This window comes from Rhinolophus ferrumequinum, chromosome 14 (genome assembly GCF_004115265.2).
Source record: "Rhinolophus ferrumequinum isolate MPI-CBG mRhiFer1 chromosome 14, mRhiFer1_v1.p, whole genome shotgun sequence".
Classification (NCBI taxonomy): Eukaryota; Metazoa; Chordata; class Mammalia; order Chiroptera; family Rhinolophidae; genus Rhinolophus; species Rhinolophus ferrumequinum.
The window spans coordinates 40,943,244-40,962,373 of NC_046297.1; the positions used below are offsets into that span (position 1 = coordinate 40,943,244).

Below are 19,130 nucleotides of genomic sequence, written 5' to 3' on the forward strand. Positions count from 1 at the left end.
ATACCTAATCAAATTCTGTTTCATGGACCAAAGGAAACTATACAAAGTTGAATTCAAGAATAAGAATTAAACTTAGTATAATATGCTCAAGGTCCATCCGTGTTGTCGCAAATGGCTAGATTTTAATTGATTTTTATAGCTGAATAATATCCCATTTATATATGTAGTACATCTTAATCCATTTGTCTATCAATGGACGCTTAAGTTGCTGCCATATCTTGGTTATTGTAAATAATGTTGCAGTGAACATAGGGATGAATGTATCTTTTCGAACTAACAAAACAGAAACAAATTCATAGATACAGATAACAAATTGATGGTTTCTAGATGGGAGGAGGGTTGGTGGGATGAGAGAAAAAGGTTTTGAAAGGGATTAAGAAGTACAAATTGCCAGTTATAAAAATAGTCAAAGGGATGTAAAGTACAACATAGGGAATATAGTTAATAATATTGTAATTACTGTGTATGGTTTCAGATGGGTACTAGACTTATCACGGTGATCACTTTGTAGGGTATATAAATGTCCAATCACTGTTGTACATTTGACTGAAATAATATATGTTAGCTGTAATTGGGAAATAAATTTTAAAAAAGTGAAAAAAGATCAAGTACTAAAAATGCACAAAATTTTATGTAAAGTACTGTAAAATGAGGGGGCTCCAAATAGTCTTGGTTCATGTTTATTATTTTAAAGTTCTTAAATATTTTCATATTTATAAAGTAAAAAGAAACCAATTTAAAGATACCACTTTTAGATCACCTCCAAGTGTATTTAAGATGTTAAAATTTGACTGATTTCAAACCATGTATAGTAGAACATGTTTTGCTAGCTGTCTGTCCAAATCCCATTTTTAAGAGGATGGAGGAGACTCCACTCCTTTGATGGAAGAGCCACAATATCATGTACAAAGAGGTGGGGACACAAGAGAAATGTGATTCATGGTGATCATTATAATGGTCTATCACAGTGTTTTATATTATGTGGAGAGAAACAGAAGGTATTTTTGAAAGCTAGATATATAGATATTTCATACTTATGCTTTTTTATTCATTCCCACAATTAATACACTGAGGTGTATGTTGTTTTTTTTTTTTTAAGTATTGATTCAACTTGAATATCAGATTACAATGTTAAGAAAATTTACCTTGTTTTTCTGAAACAGGTATACTTTTTGGTAGTTAACTAATCTTTCCAAGGTATTCTACTTATATAGGATTTGTTAATTTGGTAAATATTAAGTTCTTTCTTTACTGCAGACACTCAGCATTAAAGATCAATAAGGCATGCCCCATCCGCAAGGAAATTGGTCATCAAAGCCATTGGTCATCAATATGGTTGTCATCCACACTGACCTAAACGTTAATTGGAATAGTTGTTTACCACTACTATTGTTAATATGTTAAAATCCCAGTTAAATATTTAGGGTAATATAAAAGTTACAGTGTCATCTAGATGAAGTTGTTTTGGGTAAAGGTCTTTTGCTACACATGCTGTCTAACTTGTCTTTATATTTGGTTAGTTCGATTCTCACTATAATGGATAAATTAAATGTTCCAGGAAGTTAGGTGTTGGGCAGAGTGGGACTAGTATAATATATGTAGAAAAACTTTTCATTGGTTGGCATTATGCACATTGAATACTTAAAAAAAAAATAAAGCCTTGCTTGACTCTTGAACATTTCATCGCACGTTTGATGCTGCTTAAGTGGCCTAGTATATTTTAAAAAATTTCAGGATTGGTAGAGTTTTAATTTATATGACTCAGAATACTGATTTGTTATAAAGTCTCTTAGCAGTTCATGTTACTTGGGATGATTACTATATATAACCTTTGAAGAAGTTTGCAAAGTTTAGTTTTCACTATTACAGTGTTAAAATACCAGAGGATTTAAATGTCTATTTCATGTGGACAGCATTTTAGACCCTAAAATGAATTAAATTTAGACCCTAAAATTTAATTTTCAATTAAATACTCAAAGTCTCACGTTTGAATTTTGTATACCTAATTTTGACTGTATTAACTGTATGGTGAAATAGTATGTAGTTCTAGTTTTATGTAATGAAATTTATTAATTAAGAGAATTGGCATGGATGTGTGAAGAAAACATGGAGATGAAACTTTCACAATTTTTACCAAGTCATCTTTATTTAATTACTTAACCCCATCCTTTGAATATATATGGCATCAAGTAGCTAACGCATTGCAAAGCATGTGATGTCTGAAACATAATAAGTTAATGAAAGTACCCTATACACTATAGAATGATATATAAAATTAAAGCCACATTACTTGTATCCTATGGTAGATGCTTCAGAGAGATCAAGAAGGTTATAGTAGAAGCAAAACCCTTTACATTTTTTGAGATTTGCTAATTTTTGACCTCAAGTTAAAAGTTTTTCCTGAGAATTTGGGGGAATGTTGTTTTCATACACGGCTGTGGGGTTTATAAATTAGTATAATTTTGGGGAGTACTTTCTTAGGATCTAATAAGCTGAAAAACACATCTACCTTACCATCCATTCCAATTTTCAGTCTGTATCTCACAGCAGCGCCAGCACATTTTCTCTAAAGGGTGAGATAGTAAATATTTTAGGCTTTGTCGGACAAGAGGAAACTTTAGGATATTATGTAGGTACTTAATAAGAAAGAACAAATTTCCATAAATTTTGAGTTCATCAAATTCAAACTACAATACTCAAATTTTTTTGTAATACAATTTTGCTAATGAGAAGAATGGAATTCTCTTTTGGGGGATAACATTTCACCTCATTGGGGATCCAACTTAGTTTTTCTGTCATCAAATTGATTATAAATGTTCATATGTAAAAATTATTTAGGCTTGTAGGCAATACAAAATCAGGCAGTGAGTTTGAATTTGACCTGTGGGCTGTAGTTTGCTGACCCCTGCCCCAGTGGAATTTTTGTGTATGATGATATATATCACTAGAGGTCTGTATATGTGCTCACATGGATAGCTCTCTGGAATGTAATTTTTGGTGGGAAAACCAGCAAGCATGATGGTATATGTAGCATGTTGCCATTTGTGTAAATTAAGAAAACATAATAATACTAAAGATTGTTCATGGGTATAAAAGAGTCTGTAAAGGTATAACAAATGGGCAGGATACATGCTGAACTCCTGAAAGTGGATTTAGGTGGTCTGGGCATGGTTGGGGAGGGAACTAGTGGAAGGGTCATGTTTAAAGTAGACTTTAGCTATGTTGTAAGATTTTTAATTTTTTAGATAACAACTTGAGATAATTTACATACCACAAATTCATCTTTTATAAAGAACAGAAATGAGTGATTTTTTAGTATTTTCAGAGTTAATGCAACCATCACCACTACTTAATTCCAGAACATTTTCATCACCCGAAAAAGCAACCCTCTACCGATTAGCATTCATTCCTCATTAACTCTTCCACTCCTCCCCCTTGTAGCCATTTATCTACTTTGTCTCTACGTATTGTCCTAAACTGGGTATTTCAGGTAAGTGGAATCATATAACATAGTCTTTTCTGACTGTTTTTTCTTACTTAGCATTTTGTTTCCAAGGTTCTTCCATATTGTAGCATGTATTGGTACATTATTCCTTTTTTTAATGGATGAATAATATTCCATTGTATGGATATACTATATTATGTTTATCTGTTGATAGACGTTTGTGGTGTTTCCCCTTTTTGGCTATTATAAATATAGCTATGAACATTGGTGTATAGGTTTTTTTAAAAAAAAATTTTCAAATTAGTTTTCAGGTGTATAAAGCAACACAATAGTTAGACATTAAAACCTCTCATAAAGTGATAACCCACGCCCCAAGCTGCTACCCCTCTGGTAACTTATATAGCCGTTACAGTACCATCAACTATCTTCCCTATGTTGTACTCCATATCCAGTGACCATATATACCTATATATTTAATTTTAGTTGACATTCAGTATTCTACTTCAGCTCTTCAGGTGTACAGTGCATTCATTGGTCAGGCATCTACACAGTTGATGACGTGATCCCCCTGATAAGTCCAGTGTCCAATTTGCACCTTACATGATCTTCACAACATTGTTCATTATATTCCCCATACTGTATTAACTACAATTTTGTATTTCTTAATACCTTCACCTTTTCCCCCTTGCCCCCAAATCCATTCCCATCCATCACCCTGATATATCCAGTACCTATCTGGCACCATACTTAGTTATTACAATATTGTTGACTATATTCTTTATGCTGTACCCTACATCCCCATGACTATTGTGTAACAACCAGTTTGTTCTTCTTAATCCCTTTCCCTATCACCCCTCCTTAAACCCCCTCCCATCTTAAAGAAGTCCCTGTAAGATTCCTTGTAATACTAGTTTGGTGATGATGAACTCCTTCAGCTTTTTCTTGTCTGGGAAGCTCCTTATCTGTCCTTCAATTCTAAATGATAGCTTTTCTGGGTACAGTAATCTTGGTTGTATGTTGTTGCTTTTCATCACTTGGCGTATTTCCTGCTATTCCCTTCTCGCCTGCAAAGTTTCTGTTGAGAAATCAGCTGCCAGTCTTATGGGGACTCCCTTGTAAGTAACTAACTGCTTTTGCTGCTCTTAAGATTCTCTCTTTGTATTTAACCTTTGGCGTTTTAATTATGATATGTCTCAGTGTTGGTCTAATTGTGGTTATCTTGTTTGGGAATCTGTGCTTCCTGGGCTTGTGCGTCTATTTCCTTCACCAGGTTAGGGAAGTTTTCTGACATTATTTCTTCAAATAGGTTTTCAGTTCCTTACTTTCTCTCTTCTCCTGGTACCCCTATAATGTGAATGTTGGTATGCTTAATCATGTCCTGGAGGCCCCTTAAACTCCTCAATTTTTTGGATTCTTTTTCTTTTTGCTGCTCTGATTGGGTATTTTCTGTTATCTTCTATATCACTGGTTGGATCCTCAGCCTCATCTAATCTGTTGATTCCCTGTAATATATTCTTCATTTCCGTTATTGTATCCTTTATTTCTGACTGGTATTTTTCATGGTTTCTGTCTCATTTTTATGCTTCCAGTCTCTCTGTTAAAGTTCTCCCTGAGATCACTGAGCATTCTTTTCACGAGTGTTTTGAACTCTGCGTCTGATAGATTGCTTATCTCCATTTTGCTTAGTTTCTTTTTCTGGCGCTTTGTTCTGTTATTTTATTTGGGACATGTTTCCTTACCTCCCCATTTTGGCTGCCTCCCCGTGTTTGTTTCTATGTATTGGGTAGGGCTGCTTTGTCTTCTGGTCTTAGTAGAGTGGCCTTATTTAGTAGGTGTGCTGTGGGGTTCAGTGGCGCAGTCTTTCTGGTCACCTGAGCCATGCACTCCAGGTGTGTCCCTTGTGTGGGTTATGTGTGCTGACCTCTTGTAGTTGAGCCTTGGTTGATGATTGCACATCAATAGGAGGGACTGACCCTTGGCCTCACTGGTTGTGAGGACTGGCCTTGACTACAGTGGAAGAGTTGTTGTGCAGAGGCTGATCCTATGGAGCCGGATCTGCCTCAGCAGGACTTTGGTCCCTGCCCAGTCTGCCCCTTGGGTGTGTCGTACCTTGGGGGTGGCTGGGTGATGCTCCAGCTCATTTTGAAGCTGGCCACTGGGGACGCCAGCCTCAGTACCACGTTGGAGGGGATCTGCTGTAGGTGAAGTTCAGCCACAGCCCGTGCCCTACTCAGGGCCATCTGACAGGAGCCACAAAGAGATCCACAGATGGTTTGGAGGCTCCATGAGAGGCCAAGCCATGAGCCAAGGCCTGCTGCCACTATTGCCGTGCTTAGGGCTGCTCACCCAAAGATACAGGACACGCCAGATGCTGCTTGTTTGGATTTTGTGAACCTTTGAGTGACCCTAGTAAAGTCTGCAGCTTGATCCAAGTTTGTCCATCTGCACGAAGAAGCCACTGGAAGCGGCCTGGGTGTGCCCGAAAGTTGAAAATGGTCTTGAATGGCCTGGATGCTTCAGATGAATGGCAGAGAGTCAGATATGACAGCTGCCTGCATCCTCTCGCGTGGAAGGGGGAGGGCTCAGCAGTGAAACAGTGGCCTCCATCAGCTCCCCAGTCCAGGAGAAAGCTGCCTCTCCAACCCCCCTGTCTCAAGCTAGACATCTCAGTTCCCCACCATATGGCCCTGCCTCCTCTCCAGCTTCTGCCCCAGCGCTGGAGCTCAGAGCGAGTGATTCTGTTAGTGGGTAAGTTCATGCACGGTCCATTTAAGAGGAGCTCCTGGGAGTGCGCCACCCTCAGTCTCACTCAGTCACAATTTCCACTGGATTTCACAACCGGAAATTATGGGAACTTCTCTAGCTGGCACTGGAACCCTGGGCTGGGGTGGGCTGGGATGTCTCGTTCCTCTGGGGAATCCAAAATATCCCTTCAGATCTTTAATGGTTACATGGGGGTGTGGGACCAGCCCATTCCATGTCTCTGCCCCTCCTACTCGTCTGGAGGTGGCTTCTTCTATGCATCCTTAGTTGAAGGGCTTCAGTTCAGCTAGATTTTAGGTGATTCTCAATAATAGTTGTTTTGTAGATTAGTTGTAATTTTGATGTGGTTGTGAGAGAAGGTAAGCACAGCATTTACCTACTGTGCCATCTTGGTTTTTTGTCTGTCTATAGGTTTTTGTGTGAACACATGGTTTTAATTTCTCTTGGGTATATGGCTAAGTATGGAGTTGTCTGGTCATTCGGTAACTCTTTATTATTTTTAGGGACTGAGAAACTTTTTTTCCAAAGGGATTGTTACATTGTTTTACTGTTCCACTAGCAGTGAATGAGGGTTCATATTTCTCCACATTGACACTAACACTTGTTATTTATTATCTTTTTGATTTTAGTCATGTTAGTGGTTGTGAAATGGCATCTCACTGTGGTTTTGATTCACATTTCCTTCATGACTGATGTTAAACATTTTTTTATGTGGTTATTGGCCATTTGCATATCTTTTTTTGGAGAAATATCTATTCAAGTCGTTGCTCATTTGAAAATTGAGTTACAGTGGTACCTCGGTTTTCGAATGTAATCTGTTCCAGAAGACCATTCGAGTTCTGAAACGTTCGAAAACTGAGGCATGGTTTCCCTATAGAAAGTAATGCTAAATGGATTAATCTGTTCCAGACCATTAAAATCAACCCCTCGAATTGCAAAGTTAACGTAAATTTTACTATCGAATGATACCATAGATCCATAAAATTTATGGTGTTTGTAAACCGAAGTGGTCATCAACGGAGACGTTCGAAAACCAAGATACCACTGTATTTGTCTTTTCACTGTTGAGTTGTAATCATTACTGTATTTTGAAGGATTTTGTTTTTTTAATAGTATATGTGACAGAATGACAGTATTCATATTTTTAAAATTGTGGGTGATGGAAAAGTCACTATTATTTATTGATTCCTCACTTAAATTATTGCGGGAAAATAATCAAGAGATAATACTTCATTTCTCTCCATAAGAAAAGAACCTAAGCATCAGTTTCAGTTCACAGTTTTTTTGTGTGTGTGTGAACATGATACATGAACAGAAACTAGATTTCGTGGGTTTAAGGAATGAGTAGGCAATGAAAAAGAATTTGCATTCTCCAGGTTACTGTTTGAAGATATTTTTGATGGAAGGTGAGAAATAGAATTTTGCTGATGGTTAGAGGAGAAGTAGTGGTGAGAAAGATGGTTTGTTTTTTCTTCAAGAAAAAGTGGAGAATCAATCATACTTTTTTGGAGAGGGGGAAGTAGGAAATGGAGGGAGGAAGCAAGGCAGAGTGAAATTGTAAGCTAATGATGAGCTAAATCAAATGAAGCATTATATTGCTGTTCTAGCAATATATAATGTTGAAGAAATTCTTTATCCTTTTTGGACTTCATTTTTCCTGTATGTGAAATGAGTTGATTTAGTCAAATAATCAACAAGCAGTTCTGGCTCTGAAGTTCTAATTTTTAATCAGCTAGATCTGGTTCCATCCTTTTCCCCTGAAGGCTTTTTTTCCTAAAGTGTTCATTCTTATGCTGTAGATTTCTAGTTATAATCATTCTTTTTTTTAAAAAAAAAACTTTTACTTATTTTATTTGTGTTTTACCAGAACCCATCAGGTCCAAGTCAAGTAGGTGTTTCAATTTACTGTGTTTCCCTGAAATTAAGATGTAACCGGACAATCAGCTCTAATGCATCTTTTGGAGCAAAAATTAATATAAGACCCGGTCTTATTTTACTATAAGGGTCTTATTTATATATATAATATATATATATATATATAAGGGTCTTATATATAATAATATAAATATATATAATATATATAATATATAATATATGATATATGATATATATAATATAATATATAATTAATATATATGTAATATATATAATATATATATATAATACATATAAGACCCGGTCTTTTTGGTCCAAAAGACGCATTAGAGCTGATTGTCTGGCTAGGTCTTATTTTCGGGGAAACATGGTAGTTGTGGAAGGCACAGGTCACACTGGCCCATGCAGGAATTGAACCGGCAACCCTGGTGTTCCGAGTGCTCTAACCAACTGAGCTCACCGGCTGCCCCCCATAATCATTCTTTATGCAGTTTTTACAAGTTCCAATGGTTTACTATATACAGATTAACTTTTGACATAGAGATAATGCTTGATTTTTTTTTGTCCCTTTAAGAAAGGGACGTCTTTAGGATGTTGTGGTTATACTAATATACTGACTGTCTTATAAAAACAACAGCATAAAAATGATTTGTTTTACATCATACTTACGTGTTTTCATTGTTACTTACACTTAGTGTGTGCTTTTTATATTTTTTGTTGTTTTACCATTGAAAATCCTAAGTTAGCATACCAATCTTTTTAAAAAATGTATTAGAAATAAGTTGTTTTATGTTTTTAATTCTGCTATAGTTTCTTTGATATGAAATGTTAACTCAAGAATGTCTTAAAGTGTTAAAATATAGATTGTGTATTAACTTTCATTTTCTACCTCAATTTTTTTTAAGATGACACAACATGTTTAACTTTTCATTTAATGTAACATGTAAGTCATCTTATTCAAGTTGACATTTTCATCAGGTAAAATTTCTATTGGTGGTTACAGTTACTGTTTCATACATTCTTACTACTTCAGACTACAATACTTTGCAGTACTTTTATTCTCTTTCTGAATATATGAACTATCTTTGGTGAAACAACCTTAATTCATTCTGTGCTGGTTTTCCTTTTTTCCTAGATAAGGTATTTGTAACCTTGGTCAAGATTAAGTTATTAGATTATGTTGATATTGTAAATATATGCATCTTATTGCTGTAATTTAAAAGAGAGTTGAAAATTGGTTATCTTGAAATAATTATTTTTGATGTAGTATAATAGATAGGCCCTTTTTCATTTATGATTTATACTTGCTTGAATATTCTATTGGAGGCAACATGTAAATTTAGTAAAAGCTGTAAAAAATTTACAAAATAATATGTAGTTTCCCCAAAGTCCTTTGCAGTTCTGCAAACTAACAGCAGGGGATCTCCTCTACACCCAGTTTCCTTTTGAGTACAGTTAATGATAGTGTCTGTGATTATACTGTTAGGGCATTTTATAGCCTGTGAGAAAGTGGCTGAAGAGAGTTTTTTGTTGGACATAGATAATCTAATGTGATAAAATATCTCTATGTACTCTATACTCTAGAAATATTTGGAGGTTGGGAATTGTTTAATAAGCATGTTTTGTATTAAATAGTATTAATAGTTGTAAACTTTAGGGTCCTTTAAATAATGGGTCTTTCAGAGGAAATACGAAGTGCTAAAATTGTACAGTGTCCAGAAGTTCTTGGTATACAGTGTTGCTCAGAACAAGTCTTCAAAGGGAATGAATGTGGAATAACTTAATTTTTAAAGTTGATTACTTAAGTATTAGAAACATGTTTTATTTTCCTTTTTCTCAATTTAGTATTTTTTACCACTTGGCTAATAGCGGGACTTACAGGAATTAATAGGTGTTTTCATTTTCCTTGATAGTAATTAGGTTGATAGGTAAGTCCTTTGAAGTGCAGTTTTCTCTGAAAGTATGTAATCTAATTAAGTCATATTTCAAAAAAAAAAATTTTTTTTGCTTCATGAAAACTGACTTTAGAGGGAAGGATTTGACATCCAGGGTTTTGTAACCATTGGAGGTAGCTTAATACTTTCTAAGAAAATGATCATTGGTTGATGTTTATTAAGTGAAAATATTTTATTTTGAAAATTAGTTATTGAGAATTTTTAAACATGTTTCACTATAGAATTGGGCAGTTACTGTTAATCCTAGAGATAGGAAAGTCAGTGCTTTATTAAACCGAAGGAATAAAAAATAATAATGAAAGATAAATGTTGGAGTTAAGCTGCTTTTCCATGTTGTTGGGAAACAAATAACTCTGTTTTGTATCCCTGTGTGCCAGTATTTCCTGTTTGAGATGCTTATCTTTCACCTTATTGGAAATAACTGGAGCAGAAATAATCGTATTTAATTCTCTGCAATGTTTTGTGAACAATGTGATGTTATACTGATTCTTCCTATAAAGGCAAATAGTGTTCAGAAATTTCAGAGAACGCTTATAAAATTTTTGAGTGTGATCTGTTCATTGTAAATATAAATGTATGAAGAACAATTTATGCTGTGTTCCAAATTTCCTGGGTGAGAAAAACCTCAGACCTACAATTATATTCACCCACAAAAGGGAAAAGATGTGACAGTTTAGGATATATTTGGATATTCTTTTTGTGTGTGCGTAATGTAAGTTGAAGACAAAATACATTTTTAAGATTGTTCTTGTTGTAGTTAATGCTCTTTTAGGCATAAAATGATATTAATAGTAATTTGTTAATGTTAATATCTACCATGTGCACAACACTGTCAATTGTTTCTGTTAGAAAATATGTGCATTTTAGCAGGCAATAAAACACTAAATGAGAATTATGTATAGAAATAAAATGTGAAACTTAAAAAGTTAGTCTAAAACAAAGAGTAGGGATGTGAAAGAAATACTGTATATTTAAATCTCTTAATTCTGACTATTTAATGTCAAATTGAGTAAAATAAAATGTTGATGTTTCGGAAGTGGAAAAAGACATTGGAACACATTTAGTGTGCAGCTGTTGTAGAGCAAATTTAAACTGACGTATTTCATCCTGTGCTTATTAAAACTTTGTCTCTGCGAACATTTGGATCTTTCATTTTTGTTTCAGATATTTGGTTTCCAGGCAGGACTGACTTCTTTGGATTATAGGGGATCTTACTGCTTACCTGTGCCGCTCATTCCCTCTTTCAGCACTGCTCTTTATGGTAAACTTCTGAAACTACCCACATGCTGGTAAGTATTATGTTAAATGTGGTTTATGGTAATTTTTATTTATTATCTTAGGAGGGGAACAAACACCTTAAATCTGTCTATGCCAGGGTGTTAGTTTTATACAAAATCTTAGAAGCTTATCTGAATTTATACTGTCTTTTACTGAGATACTAAAAATCTCTTTTTCATGTCTCATGTGTATTAGGTCATAGTAGCCTTTGTGGTAGTGATGACTGTTGTTGAGGTAATAAATAATAACTTAATCCATGTTAGAGCTATTGTAAAATGTCGCTGCTTCATACACGGGATTGTAAGGGTAAATACTTTCCTTTTTCCTTTTTGAGAGGATACAAAGATTAAAGGAAAAGTTGCATGTTAATATTAAGGCCACTGTATTTACCACCTAAATAAAAATTTTATGTGTATTCATAGCTAGTGAGAAAAGTATACCCATGACATACATTTAAAATATTTGACGTGTTTATGTGTAATCACTGAATTTTGGAAGAAATTGATTTTAGCTCTTATTTTCAATCAGTATTGGGTTACTTTATTTGGAGGTCATATTTCCCTAAATTCAAAGAGATTTATACCTTTCGTTTAGTTGAAAGCAAACTGGTAATATATTAAAGAAATAATTGCTTAAATATATAAAATTATATTCTAGTGAAATAGTTCTACATTTTAAAATTTAGATTATTTCAATTATTTGGAATATATCTTTGCTCTCTTACCCTAATTAAGAAGCTTATATTTAGAGGATACATTTTCCATTAGTTACTTATGAAAAGCAACATACATTTCAGAAAATAAATATTAATTTCTTTATATTAAGTATTTCATTTGCTAATACTGTTTTTTTAATAATATATAATTGTTAGAATAACATTTGTAAAGTAAATGCTTACATTTTCAAAGAAATTTCCTATTGATGCAGAAAATTTTTAAAAAACCTGAAATTGTAGTTAATTAAATCTTGAAACTAGTTTTTCTACTAGATAAAACCATTATTAAATGATTATTCTTATTTTCTCTTGATAGGTTTAATTTTGTTCTTGTCACTCATTGTGTTGTTTAGAGATTCACTTTCAGACTATATTTGTGCATACATAGCATATTGCATTTGAGTCAGTTTTCTATTCTGACCTATTAAGAAATATGTTGATACCAGCTTTAATAGATATTTGTGAATACTTTTATCTCAATCATGTACTTATCATTCATAACACTGAAATTTTATTAAAAACATAGTGCAATTTACTGTAGAAAATGCTTAACTTTTTAAAATAAAAAGCCCAAATTTCCAAAATGAATTAAAACCTTCATATGAAAAATATTGAATATTTACATATGCAAGGCTTAATTTAGGGACTTATAGGGCTTACTAAAATATTGGCAAATGTGATTTAAAATATTTCTCTTGACATCTAAAAGAAAATATTGCAATTAAATACTAAAAGTGTGAGATCACAGAATGCTAATATTTATTTGGATATGACTTGCTTTTTTGTAGTTAAGACCACTTCTCATTATTTCACTGATAGTTTTGCTATACTTTACAGAAGTATGTTACTTTGAAATAGTTTCTTTAAATTGTTTGGGTTCCCTTAATAAATAGAAAGTAAACTATAATTAATCTATTCTTAGCAACTCTATATTGAAAGTAATAAATACAAACCTCAGTAAACTGAGATGTATCTTAGTTATGTGAAATGAATAAAATACCAGATAAAATATATCATATAGTGCTTGAATTAAATCAAAATCACATGAGAACTGAAAGATTTATTTAACTCATGCAGTGAGTGAGGATTTTTTTTTAGTAAGGCACCCTGGATATGTCATTAAATGTCAGCTCTGTTTGCATTCATGGTCTCTCCCTTCCTCAAGTTATACAAGCTGTTTCATTTGGATTTTTAAAATGCACATTCCAGAGTTTCTTAAAGCACATTTATGATGCTGTGTATATATTTCATTAAATAATGAGAAAAGCATATTTACAACAAGCTACAGCTTTTGAAACAAGGGTATTTTATAGAATATTGAAAAGAAATTTAGTTGATATGTTTAAGTTAGCATTGAAAATCGAGAGTTTATGTAAATTATCAAAACAGTTTATTTTTTTGTGTTTAAAAATATTTTTAAATTGAGCCTTTAATTGTGTATGAAGTTTCAGACTAATTACCATTTACTTTAATCAGGTTTGCAAATAAATTTTTAAAAATATGTGGTTAAAGTAATATTGAAAATAAGTTATTTTTCTCCCATTTAACTGTTCCTATTAATATATTTTAGCCTTAATGAGCAAGCTATTACTAAACTCCAATTTCTTAGAATTTAATTTTTTCAAATTATTTGGTTATATTTTCTTTCATTCTGTATCACATAATTTCCAAACATACAAACTTTTCAACAAAAGTTTTTCCTTATTCGTTTGTATCAGGTTACACTTAGTTCTTTAAGCTTCTTTGGACAAGATTGAAATATGTAGGATATGGTTCGTAGGAAAGACACACTGACCAATGACATTTAATGACAGAAATCTTGAGCAATTAATTTAACTTAATTTACCTCTTTTTTAAAAAAGAAGATGTTTTAAAAATGGCAGTAAAGGGTTGGTGTAAGGGCAGCAAAGTATCATAACCTTGTTATCTCTAGAAGAATTAAGCCTTTGTCTCTGTAGATTAGATATTATATTTAAAATTTCTAAAGTGGGTAATGGCTTTAGGCTTTTAAGATGCATTCTTGGACTTAACATTTTTTTCAGAACAGAGAAATGATAAGTATTTCAACTCTACTTTTAAAAATTTTAATCGCAAAATTAATATATTATAGAAAGTGCATATATTGTGGTATTTCATAACTGAGGTGATCCTTGGTAACCAGCAGAAAGATCAAGAAACTGTGTATTATTAGCATCCAAAAGCCTCTCTCGTTCACCCTTCTCCCAAGGTTAACCACTATCCTGATTTCTCATAGTATTGATTGGTTTTGTCTGTTCTTGGATTTACTATAAATATAATTATACAACATGTATCATTTTTTGACTTACTTCTGTCACTCAAAATAATACTTGTGAGATTCATTTATACTACGGAATGTAGTTTTTAGGTTGTTTGCTTTTATCACTATACAGTATTCTATTACATGAACATTGACAATTTATATCTTCTTCATCCACAATTTTAACTTAAAAATAAGTACCTGAAGTTTGTGTCAATTTATTTTTTTTATTTCTTTGATATCAATTTTCCTTAAGAAGCTTCAGTTGTATTAGGGCACATTAGATGTCATTCATTGAATATTTTTTTTTATTTTTCTATGTTTTGATAGCCATTGTGCTACATGTTAGGATTGGGGAAAGAATAAAGTAGAATGCAGTGAGGGTAAAGTGACTGTGAAAACTTACAATCTTGTTGAACACTAGACACATATGACAACAGTGGTCTTTAAATTACAAAATTGAGGCTTAAGCAAAATATCCTGTTTAAAGAAAATAGAAAATTTCCCTGGACAACAGTGATAGCTTCAGAGAAGTTGGGCTTTAATGGTTGAATCAGATATGTAGGCGTTGAGAGGTTGGTTGGGGTGTGGAGGCTTCTAGGGGATATATTGTTAGAACAAATTCACGGTTGTCCATTGTATCTGTGAATGGATATAGTAGTGGCGGAATGTGGAAAGTTACTTTGGGTCTAGTCTTGGACATGAATAAGGATGTCTAAGTTTTTTTGTTTTTTGTTTTTTAATTTTTATTGGGGAACAGTATATTTCTCAGGGCCCATCAGCTCCAAGTTGTTGTCCTTCAGTCTAGTTGTGGAGGGCTTCGTTCAGCTCCAAGTCCAGTCGCTATTTTCAATCTTTATTTGCAGGGGCCGCAGCCCACCATCCTGTGTGGGAATTTAACCGCAACCTTGTAGTTGAGAGCTTGTGCGCTAACCAACTGAGCCATCTGGCCGCCCAAGGATGTCTAAGCTTTTTAACTTAAAAATAGTTAAACCAGTTAATCAAGTATTCATTAGCACCATTTCTTCCTGATCAGGCTTGTTCAACTGTAATCATGATACAGTCTCAAGTTCACTTTCTCTTATAATTCAGGGTTCAGAAATGTGACCTTGTATGTATCTACCACATCTTCTTTATTCAGTTATCTATGGACTATTACTTGGCCATTAGAAAAGATGAAATACTGCCGTTTGCAGTAACATGGGTTTATCTTGAAATTATCATGCCTAGCAAAATAAATCACACAAAAGTTGTGAACTAAATGATTTCACTCACATGTGAATTATAAAACTGAAAGCAACAAACGAACAAGACAAACAAACAAAAACTCATAGACAACAGTTTAGTGGTTACTAGAGGGTAAGGACGAAGCGGGGTGGTAGAAGAGGGTAAAGGTGGTCAAATATGTGGTGATGGAAGAACTGATTCTGGGTGATGATCACACAATGTAAAAGAAAGATGATGTATTACTGAATTGTACACTTGAAACCTATATAATTTTCCCAACCAGTGTCACCCCAATAAATTTAATAAAAATTTTGAAAATAAAATAAAGAAACAAATGTGTCTGTGTGTGTGATCCCAGATGTATAGGAACCATGAGGTATTTACAAATCATGATAAAATTATATACTAAGACACCTATCTTTCTACTTTTTCTAATAACTTCTATATCCTCCTGAAACTTGTCCTGAGTCAAAGTAAGTAGTAACCAGGTGAATGGTCACTTGATTTAACTAGCTGTTCATTTGTTTTAATTTTGATTCTATTTTATTTGGTAGTTTTGAACTTGTCTATAATCTAAAGACTATCAAGAACTATAACTTTTGAAGAGTTTAACAGATATATATCTTTAGAACATATTTAAAATCTTTAGAACATATTTAAAATGAAAAGAAACTTAAGCAGGAATAGATCCCCTTGTAATGCAGAAACTTATAAAATATTTCTACAGAAAAACAATTTGTAAGTTAGTCATCCCTGTAAATGGGAAGAGCAGAAACTATGAAGATAAACTTTAAACAACCCAAAGAATTAATCCCACAATTAGGTAGAACTGTTCTAAATATGCACCTGACCACTTTTTACTTGCTCAAGCTATATGAATTTTAAGAAACACTGTGTCACATCTAAAGGATAACCGTTTCAAACAAAAGCAAAAAATAAAAAGAAGAGGTGACTCAGCTCCTGGCTTTGGAGTTAGGTTAAGATAGAAAGACTTAATGTTGAAAAGCAAGGTGGTCCCACCGAATGTGAGGAAAAAACTTGCAAATCATATATATAAATACAGGAATAATATACAGAATATATAAGAATCACCTATAATTCAACAACAGAACAATCTGATTTAAAAATGGGCAAAGGCCTTGAATATATATTTCTCCAAAGGAGATACACAAATGGCTAATAAGCACTTAAAAAAATGCTCAACATCAGTAATCATGAGAGAAGGGCAAATCAAAATCATAGTAAGATACCATTTCATATTCATTAGGATGGTTATCAAAAAATGAAAAATAACAGCTGTCAGTAAGGATGTAGAGAAATTGGAACCCTTGTGCGTTGCTGGTGGGAATGTAAAATGGTGCAGCTTTTATGGAAAACTGAATTACAGTCTCAAAAACTGAAATAAGTAATTACCTTATGATTCAGCAATTGTACATCTAGGTATATACCCACAAGAATTGAAAGCAGGGACTGGAACAGATATTTGTACGCCCATGTTCATAGCAGCATTATTCTCAATAGCTAAAAGGTGGAAACAACCCAAATGTCTACTGATGGATGAATGGATAAATAAATGTCGTGCGTATACTTAAGGGAATATTATTCAACCTTTAAAATGAAATAAGAAGGGGAGCCTCCCTCTTTCTTCCATTCCCTCCCTAATTAACATCTTTTAGGAGGAAGGAAGGCTCAGAGGAAGAAAGGGAGGGAGGGGAGAAAGGAGGGATTCTGATACATGCTAACAACATGGTTGAATCTTGAAAACTTTATGCTAAGTGAAATAAGCCAAACACAAAAGGACAAATATGAGCGATTCCACTCACATAAGATACCCGCAGTAGTCAAATTCTAGAGACAGAAAGAAAATAGTAGCTACCAGGAGCTGGAAGTAGGGAGTAACGAGGAGTTACTGTTTTAATGGATACAGAATATGAAATTTGTGGAGATGAATAGTGATGATAGCACAACAGTGGGAATATACTTAATGCAACTGAATTCTATACTTAAAAATGGTTAAAATGGTAAATTTTATGTTAGGTATATTTTACCACAATAAAATTTGAAAAAAGTGTAATTTTTAAAGCAGTTTGGTACAGTTGAAGGAGCCCTGAATCAAGACAATGATGGTCAAATCGAGGCATTGCTGTTAACTAACTGTACATTCTTAGGTAAATACTTTGACCTCTCTGGGCTTCAGCTTTTTCATCTTTGAAATGAGAAGACTGTAATAGATGATGTCAGAGTTTCTTTTCAGTTCAAAACAGCCCATAAAAGCACATTCCAGATGCCAGAAGAACCAAAACTGAAAATCAGGCTGCTGCCACTCAAGTAGAGATAAGAGAATTAACATTCGAGTTAGACCTTCCCATTTTTAACACATCCTTGTTAAGGAGAATGTTAATCAGTAAGCAGACATGAAAATAAACGTAGCTTTGGAAACAAAAAGATCTACAGGAGCATTAAAAACACCCAACTCTAAGTTCTTGAGGCCTCAAACTGCAGTGTATTATAAAGGACAGGGCAGTTGAGCAAACATTTGGAGCCCTGTGGGGTGTTTTACTTATTCTCTAGGTTTGCTAATAAATATTATTGGCATTTTTGTTAGACTTGAAGGGCCTATTTCCCATTGAAGCTGAAAGCATTTACTCTTTTTTTTTTTTGTATTATTATTAGTTTTTTTTTTATTATTTTTAATTTATTGGGGTGACAATTGTTAGTAAAATTACATAGATTTCAGGTGTGCAATTCTGTATTACATCATCCATAAATCACACTGTGTCTTGTATTATTCTGTTAGAGCCGAAAAATGGCTGCTTCAGTTTCCATTTCAGGATAGCAAGAGGATCACTTTATCTGCCAAAAACCCAGCTATCTGGCAATGTGCCAAGTAAGGAATGGGTGCTTAAAAGAATACCTCAATCTTATAAAGAAATACGTATTTTCCCACATTCCTATGAGTATGGAAATGGTTCAGATGTAAGCAATAATTATGAAAGAGAAAAAACAAAGTCAATTTTGATTCTATAAAAGAACTTGAGACCTGCCCAGCAATGAATCTGGCTGCCTCACAAAGTAGCTGTCTCCCTTTCAATAAAATATTCAAGCCATGGATAGATGAGTATAAATCAAAGCTGTCATAGACTCAGGAATTGAGACAATGCCTATGAGATAATGCCCTCCGTGACAAGACTGTAAGTTTTCATGATCAGGGGATATCTTTTACCCTCACTGCATTCTACTTTATTCTTTCCCCAATCCTAACACGTAGTGCGATGGCTATCAAAACATAGATAATACCTAACCCTAAAGCTACAATTGTATGAGATCAGCATCACAATAATATATATACACACTATTAACTAACACTAGGGGATTTATTAGCTGCGCTACCATAATTAGCCTCTCAGTACATGGAAATTCACTTTTACTATATACGGCAAGAAGTAACATTGAGCCTTGAAAGATGATTCATAAAAGATTATGTATGTCTTCACTCCTTCAGGTAAGAAAGGGATCAAGGACTTTGCAATCAGATAACCCTCCATGATAATCCTTGTTCAGCCACTGTGTGACATTAGACAAGTTACATAATTT

At 33.6% G+C, this 19,130-nt stretch overlaps 1 protein-coding gene across 11 annotated transcripts in view; it reads left to right on the forward strand.

Moving 5' to 3' along the window:
• Positions 1-19,130, forward strand: part of VPS13B (vacuolar protein sorting 13 homolog B) — a 719,992-nt gene that overhangs the window by 91,024 nt on the left and 609,838 nt on the right. For 10 of the 11 annotated variants that reach the window (XM_033126656.1, XM_033126657.1, XM_033126651.1 and 7 more), the window contains exon 16: positions 11,203-11,327. In XM_033126656.1, the coding sequence (XP_032982547.1) occupies positions 11,203-11,327 (125 nt within the window). Of the gene's footprint in view, positions 1-11,202; positions 11,328-15,175; positions 15,820-19,130 lie in introns of those variants that run through there. The other variant, XM_033126661.1, reaches the window with a different exon arrangement.